This window comes from Mauremys mutica, chromosome 19 (genome assembly GCF_020497125.1).
Source record: "Mauremys mutica isolate MM-2020 ecotype Southern chromosome 19, ASM2049712v1, whole genome shotgun sequence".
NCBI lineage: Eukaryota > Metazoa > Chordata > Testudines > Geoemydidae > Mauremys > Mauremys mutica.
In genome coordinates, this window is record NC_059090.1 from 24,586,143 (window position 1) to 24,593,539 (window position 7,397).

The window sequence follows — 7,397 nt, forward strand, 5'->3', positions numbered from 1 at the left end:
TGGGTGGGTGCTTGGGGGAGCAGTGGCATCGAGGTGCCCGGTAACCGCTGCCCATCTGCTCCCTGCAGTCTGGCTCACGACGCAGAATCACAGCACCCTGGTGACTGAGCGCAGCGCTGTGCCCTTCCTGCCGGTCAACCCCGAGTACTCGGCCACACGAAACCAGGTACGTCCCCCCCCTAGCGCCCCCACCCCCGCCAGCAGCACCCGACAGGGAGCATGGTCACAGCAGCCCTAACCCCCAGGGCCTGGCACCTCCCCCGTGCCCCTGGGGGTCCGGGCATTGGGCCAGGGGGCTCAGCGGGTCCCCTTTGCATGATCCCAGCTCTGCAGTGCCCCTCACTCCCGACGTGCAGCCCCCTGGGGCAGTGGGGGTGTGCTCGCTGTCCTGCCCTCGCGTGTGGGGCCCCGGGGGTGCTGCAGCCCCTCTCACCCCTTCTCCCTCCGCCAGGGGCGGCAGAAGCTCGCCCGGTTCAACGCCAGGGAGTTTGCCACCCTCATCATCGACATCCTCAGCGAGGCCAAGCGACGGCAGCAGGGCAAGAGCCTGGGGAGCCCCACCGGTGAGTGGGGGAGGGGAGAGGACTCCCCAGGGGAGGGGGAGGCCGGTGTGGGGAGGGGGCTGGGCAGAGGCTTTCTCCTCGCCGTGGCAGCCCGGCTGGGGGGCAGCGTGAGGCTGGTGCCCCAGCACTGGGATGGCACTGGCTGGCTGTGGCTCTCTGCCCCAGTGCATTGTGGGTGCTGAGGCGTCGGGACTCCCGTCTTCCCCCAGACGCTGTCGACTACCCGGTGCGGAGCCAGAGTGACCCGGACGACCAGCACGACTACGACAGCGTCGCCTCTGACGAGGACACAGACCAGGAGCCGCTGCGCAGTGCTGCCCGCAACAACCGTGCCCGGGTGAGCCCTTGCGCGGCCCCCCGGGCACCCCTGCCTCCTGGGCACCCCACCACCCGTCCGCAGCCCCCTGTGACAGGCTGGGTCACAGAGACCCCCGGGGGAGCTGCCAGCTGATGTGCTGGAGGCAGGTCAGGCTGGGCCCAGGTTCTCAGCCTCTGGCTCCTGCCTGGCCCTGGGCGGCTGGGTGCCGAGCTCCGGGGGGGGCGGTGGGACCGGGCAGGCACGGGATGCCTGGAGCCAGGGTGGGCGCGTCCCTGCCGTGTCTCCAGGGATGGCACATGGGGACCCGTGGGGCAGGCAGCGCCACTGCAGCAGGGTCCTGGGGGGTGGGGGCTGCTGGGCCATGGCCCTGCGCCTGCACAGGCCCCGTGCCCTGGTGGCTCCTCCGGTGCGGGCGCGGTGCTGGAGGGGGGCCAGGACTGGGCACCAGGGCTGAGGGGTGGAGGGGCGGGGCTGGCCCGGCCCCCTGCTCAGTGGCTCTCCCCGCAGAGCATGGACTCCTCGGACCTGTCGGACGGGCCCATCACGCTGCAGGAGTACCTGGAGGTGAAGAAGGCGCTGGCAGCCTCCGAGGCCAAGGTGCAGCAGCTGATGAAGGTGAACAACAGCCTGAGTGACGAGCTGCGTCGGCTGCAGCGTGAGGTTGGTGCTGGGCCGCGTCCTGCCGCCGTTCCCACCCGTGCGTGGGGGGAGTGTTGTTATGTGCAGGTGCTGAGGGGTTCGGAGTGTGGGGGGGGGCTCAGGGCTGGGGCACAGGGTTGGGTGGGGGCGGGGATGAGGCGGTTGGGGTGCAGGGAGGGGGGTCCAGGGCTATGGCGAGGAGAGAGGACTCCCTCCTCCCCCCCCAAGCTCTCTCCCCACAGCAGCACCTGGGCTGGGGGACGTGTCTGTTGATCTGGTGCTGGGGGGTGTCAGTGGGCCTGGTGCCTGGGGGGAGGAGAGGGCGTGTCTGTGGGCCCAGGGCTGTGGGGGGGCATCTGTGGGGCCGCGGGTGAGGCAGGAGGGGGCGTGTCTGTGGGCCTGGTGTCAGGGCAGGAAGGAGTGTCCCTCGTGCCAGGGCTGGGGGGGAGGGGGCGTGTCTGTGGGCCCAGGGTGTTGGGGGGTCTGGGGGGGTGAGGCAGGAGGGGCTCTGTCTGTGGGCCCGGTGCCAGGGGTAGGAGGGAGCGTGTCTGTGGGGCCCGGGGTGGGGGCGTCTCCACCATGCGCTGCTCCGTCCCTCCAGATCCACAAGCTGCAGGCGGAGAACTCACAGATGCGGCAGCAGCCGGGCCCCGGGCACACGGTGCCAGCCCCCAGCGAGCGCTCAGAGCACGGGCATGCCGTGGCCACGGCAGCAGCTCACCGGCGTGACCGCCAGGCCTTCTCCATGTATGAGCCGGGCTCTGTCCTCAAGCCCTTCGGGCAGCCCGTGGACGAGCTGGTCGGCCGCCTGCAGCCCTTCCACTCCAGCGTGAGTCCTGGGGTGGGGGAGGGCCATGCCTGTCCTGGGGTGTCCCCTTGCTGCGGTCTGCAGACACCGGTGGGGCCCCCCTTTCCTCCCCTGGGTGGTGTCGCAGCTCTGTGCGCTGCCGTCTGGTGCTCTGTGGCTCAGGGCCCCCCCATGCCCACTCCAGGTCTCTGCCACCGGGGGCTGGCAGAGGGCACCGTGCTGCCAGCCAGCATGCGGGGCCGAACGGGGGGTCCCCTGGGTCCCCAGCTGCGAGATCGGTGCCCTCTTTGCAGCAGCATGGCCCAGAGGGACCAGCCCCTGGACTCCTGGGTCCTAACCCCAGCTCTGAGGCCCTGGTCTGTGTGAATGGGGCCCGGGCCGCCCAGTGAGTCCCGATGCTGCTTGTCAGTGGCCACGAGGCAGCTGGACTCCCCATGGTGGCGTCTGAGGGGGGCTGACGGGGCGCCCGCGGGACATGCTCACGGCTCTGTGGCACAGAGGCCTGAGCAGCCCCGCTGGCGGTGGGGCAGGGCAGCCTGGGCTGTAACGTTGGCTGTCCCCCCAGGAGGCGGAGGAGGAAGCGCTGTACTCCACACACATCCCGGCCAGCGGGTACCGGGTAAGAGGGCCAGGGCGTTGGGCGTGGCGGTGGAGGGACGGTGAGCCGCTTCCTGCGGGGGTGGGGGGAGCCCAATGGGTCGTGCTCACCCTGCTCTGAGTGTGATACACGGCCCCCCCTGCCCATGTCGGGGGACGCTGGCCCTGTGGTGCTGGAGAAGGGGTGCACTGCAGTCTGCATGCCCTGCTGGCGCCTCTGCTGGCCCGGCCTGGGAGTGCCCGCTCTCCACGGTGTCCGTGGGCAGCCCAGCCCTGCCCCCCACCGGCTCTGTGTGGCATGTCACGCACGGGGGGGGTAGCGTGGGACTCCCAGTGGGCCGGGGCCCAGGCTCTGCTGCTGCCAGCTAGAGCCCCGGTGCAGCTGGTTGGGACGGACGCTGTGGAGTGGGGGTAACTCGTCATCGATTGGCGGTCAAGCATTCCTCGCCTGCGCCAAGGGGCTGGAATCGTGACTCTGGGGGGCTGGAATCGTGACTCTGGGGGGCTGGCACCTTTCGTACCCACTCGCCCAGACTCTCTCTGTCCTCTTGCAGATCCGGAAGGGGGTGTCTGCCTCCTCGGTGCCCTTCCCCCCCTCCTCCCCGCTGCTCTCCGGCGTCCAGGACGGTGCCCGCCACATGGTGACGTACTCGCTCTGAACCAAGCGGGAGGGACAGGCCATGGAGCAGACTGGAGTTGGGGGTTAAGCCCTCGATGCTGGGTGTTGGGGGGGTACCCATCTCTCAGTGGGCGGGGTGGCTGCATCGTCCCTGTCCCCATCTCTGGGGCAGATCCCAACCCTATGCCCGGGGCAGGGGGGAGCTCTGTACAGGGAGCCCCATGACGAGGCTTCCATTGCAGGGTTCCCCAGCCCTGCGGGGGAGGGTACAGGAGCCTACCATGGGGGAGGGGGTGTCATGGACCCCGTGGGGAGCTGGGAGTGGAGCCTGCACCTGACGCTGCTCCGTCTCCCCTCTAGACCAGCAAGCTGGACCGACATGGCAGCGGAACTGACAGCGACTATGACAACACACAGGCTGGCGAGGCACTGCTCAGGTCAGGGGCGGGGCCAGGCAGGGAGGGGCGGGGCCAGGGTGGTGCTGCTCAGGTCAGGGGCGGGGCCTGGCAGGGAGGGGCGGAGCCAGGGAGGTGCTGCTCAGGTCAGGGGCGGGGCCAGGCAAGGAGGGGCGGGGCCAGGGTGGTGCTGCTCAGGTCAGGGGCGGGGCCAGGCAGGGAGGGGCGGGGCCAGGGTGGTGCTGCTCAGGTCAGAGGCGGGGCCAGGCAGGGAGGGGCGGGGCCAGGGTGGTGCTGCTCAGGTCAGGGGCGGGGCCAGGCAGGGAGGGGCGGGGCCAGGGAGGTGCTGCTCAGGTCAGGGGCGGGGCCAGGCAGGGAGGGGCGGGGCCAGGGAGGTGCTGCTCAGGTCAGGGGCGGGGCCAGGCAGGGAGGGGCGGGGCCAGGGAGGTGCTGCTCAGGTCAGGGGGGGGCCTGGCAGGGAGGGGCGGGGCCAGGGAGGTGCTGCTCAGGTCAGGGGCGGGGCCAGGCAGGGAGGGGCGGGGCCAGGGAGGTGCTGCTCAGGTCAGGGGCGGGGCCAGGCAGGGAGGGGCGGGGCCAGGGAGGTGCTGGTCAGGGGGGGGCCTGGCAGGGAGGGGCGGGGCCAGGGAGGTGCTGCTCAGGTCAGGGGCGGGGCCAGGCAGGGAGGGGCGGGGCCAGGGAGGTGCTGCTCAGGTCAGGGGCGGGGCCAGGCAGGGAGGGGCGGGGCCAGGGAGGTGCTGCTCAGGTCAGGGGGGGCCTGGCAGGGAGGGGCGGGGCCAGGGAGGTGCTGCTCAGGTCAGGGGCGGGGCCAGGCAGGGAGGGGTGGGGCCAGGGAGGTGCTGCTCAGGTCAGGGGCGGGGCCAGGCAGGGAGGGGCGGGGCCAGGGTGGTGCTGCTCAGGTCAGGGGCGGGGCAGGGCCGCGTGCACTTGGCGGCTCTCCAGGCGCAGTGCCCATGCTGGCGGGCAGAGCGCTGGGAATCCCAGCCAGTGTTGGTGTCCAGCCCCCGAGGCAAGGGCCCTGGGGCAGGTCTCCTGGCGAGTGAACGCCCTCCTGTGCCTGGCACTGCCCCCTCCCTGGCTGGCCGGGGGTGCCCTGGTTCATGCCCAGCTGCCCCTCACCCAGCGCCGGCTCCGTCCCTGCAGCATGGACGGGAAGCGGTTCCTGGACCTGGGGAAGGACGACGACTTCCACCCGGAGCTGGAGGCCCTGGACGGGGAGCTGGACCCTGGGCTGCCCAGCACCGAGGACGTGATCCTGAAGACCGAGCAGGTCACCAAGAACATCCAGGAGCTGCTGCGGGCCGCCCAGGAGTTCAAGCATGACAGGTAGAGGTGGAACTGGGGCTGGGGCCTGTTCAGAGGCGTGGGCACTAGAGAGCTGAACCCCCCTTTCCTGGGCAGGTCCCCACATTCCTCAGGGTGGGGGAGGGACTGGATCCTGCCAGCCAACGACCCCCTGCAGTTCTGCCTCAGTAGCTCTTGGGCCGTTATGTGCTGCTGCCACTGCCCATCCCCCCAGAAGTGGCTGCATTGCTGGGGGTAGGGGGTAGGCTGCTCTAGCGCCCAGCTGCTGGGATGGGCATTTTCTCCACTTGGTGTCTGCTGGGGGTTGGGTGCGGGAGCTGGAGCCACCTGGCGCCCCAGATACGCCCCATTGGGGGTGGGACTCGTGCTGTGGCTGAGCCAGGCCTCACAGCTCTGCCTTCTCCCCAGCTTCGTGCCCTGCTCCGAGAAGATCCACTCCGCCGTCACCGAGATGGCCTCGCTCTTCCCCAAGGTAAGAGGGGCCAGGGGCCCCGATTCCCTGGCCACATCTGTCCTGTGCCCAGGGGCCCGTCCCTGGCGCCCCTGCCTGGCAGCGGGAGCTGAGCCCCAAGGCCTGTCTCTGCCTTGCTGCAGAAGCCGGCCCTGGAGACGGTGCGCAGCTCCCTGCGGCTGCTCAACGCCAGCGCCTACCGGCTGCAGAGCGAGTGCCGCAAGACCATGCCACCGGAGCCTGGCGCGCCCGTGGACTACCAGCTCCTGACGCAGCAGGTCATCCAGTGCGCCTACGACATCGCCAAGGCCGCCAAGCAGCTGGTCACCATCACCACCCGCGAGAAGAAGCAGTGAGGCCTGGTCCCCGCCTGGCGGCTCCCTCCCTGGGCAGGACGTGGGGCCGGGAAATAGCCAACGCAAGTGTCCTTAGTCTGCCCACGGGACCTGAGCACGTGCCATTCCTGGCCCCCCACGCTGCCAGTGTGGGCCTCTGGCTGTGCCCCTCCCCCCACGCTGCCAGTGTCCCGGCGTGGGGCAGACCGAGGCTCCGGCTGTGCCCCCTCCCCCCACGCTGCCAGTGTCCCGGCGTGGGGCAGAGCGAGGCTTCAGCTGTGCCCCTCCCCCCACGCTGCCAGTGTCCCGGCGTGGGGCAGACCGAGGCTCCGGCTGTGCCCCCTCCCCCCACGCTGCCAGTGTCCCGGCGTGGGGCAGAGCGAGGCTTCAGCTGTGCCCCTCCCCCCACGCTGCCAGTGGCCCGGCGTGGGGCAGACCGAGGCTCCGGCTGTGCCCCCTCCCCCCACGCTGCCAGTGTCCCGGCGTGGGGCAGACCGAGGCTCCGGCTGTGCCCCCTCCCCCCACGCTGCCAGTGTCCCGGCGTGGGGCAGACCGAGGCTCCGGCTGTGCCCCTCCCCCCACGCTGCCAGTGTCCCGGCGTGGGGCAGAGCGAGGCTCCGGCTGTGCCCCTCCCCCCACGCTGCCAGTGTCCCGGCGTGGGGCAGAGCGAGGCTCCGGCTGTGCCCCCTCCCCCCACGCTGCCAGTGTCCCGGCGTGGGGCAGAGCGTGGCACCGGCCCCAGCCCCGTCCCCCACGCAGCAGCCCTATGGACACTCCCCACTGGAGCAGGTGCCAATGCCCAGCTGCGTGTGCCCCCCTGTACATAGCCCCCCCGCCATCAGCCAAGGAACCACTAACTGGGTAGTGGGGAGCCCCTGAGCTGCCCTGGGGCCTCTCCCCGCCGCCCCCTGTACAGAGTGTGTGTAGCTGTTTGTGGTGGGCAGAGCCGCACCCATAGCGGTCTCAGCCCACGGCGTTACACTGGACCCGGAGCCCAGCCATGGCTGGCGACCGGCATGTTCTCCCTGTGCGTGAGTGTGAGCCCCAGCCCCCAGCCCCCCTGTGCACGGCGGCTCTGGGACGGGCTCCTCGCCTCATGCCCCCTGTGCCAGGCTGCAGTGCCCAGCCCCTCGGCCCTCCCCCACTGCCCCAGGAGCTGAGGCTGGATTTCCCCCTGGCTGGCAGGGTTGGCGCCGACCCTCGACAGGAGCTGGGTGCCCAGGGAAGCAGTGGGGCAGGGGCGGAGAGCCCAGGCTGGCTGGGGCCTGTACGGCCAGGCCTGTACTGTACATTTGTATTAAATAAAGATGTGACTGTGCCCTGTCTGCCCGCAGCCCGCTCGCCCCCG

At 71.1% G+C, this 7,397-nt stretch overlaps 1 protein-coding gene across 5 annotated transcripts in view; it reads left to right on the plus strand.

Annotated features, from left to right (window-relative positions):
* The window catches only part of GIT1 (GIT ArfGAP 1), a 30,929-nt gene extending 23,562 nt beyond the window's left edge, over nucleotides 1–7,367 (plus strand). For all 5 annotated transcript variants that reach the window (XM_044993461.1, XM_044993459.1, XM_044993462.1 and 2 more), the window contains 11 exons: nucleotides 69–166; nucleotides 452–563; nucleotides 773–900; nucleotides 1,390–1,542; nucleotides 2,123–2,350; nucleotides 2,895–2,948; nucleotides 3,481–3,567; nucleotides 3,906–3,982; nucleotides 5,102–5,284; nucleotides 5,672–5,735; nucleotides 5,858–7,367. In XM_044993461.1, the coding sequence (XP_044849396.1) occupies nucleotides 69–166; nucleotides 452–563; nucleotides 773–900; nucleotides 1,390–1,542; nucleotides 2,123–2,350; nucleotides 2,895–2,948; nucleotides 3,481–3,567; nucleotides 3,906–3,982; nucleotides 5,102–5,284; nucleotides 5,672–5,735; nucleotides 5,858–6,070 (1,397 nt within the window). In that variant the 3' untranslated portion in view covers nucleotides 6,071–7,367. The remainder of the gene's footprint in view (nucleotides 1–68; nucleotides 167–451; nucleotides 564–772; nucleotides 901–1,389; nucleotides 1,543–2,122; nucleotides 2,351–2,894; nucleotides 2,949–3,480; nucleotides 3,568–3,905; nucleotides 3,983–5,101; nucleotides 5,285–5,671; nucleotides 5,736–5,857) is intronic.
* Nucleotides 7,368–7,397: the final 30 nt, after the last annotated feature.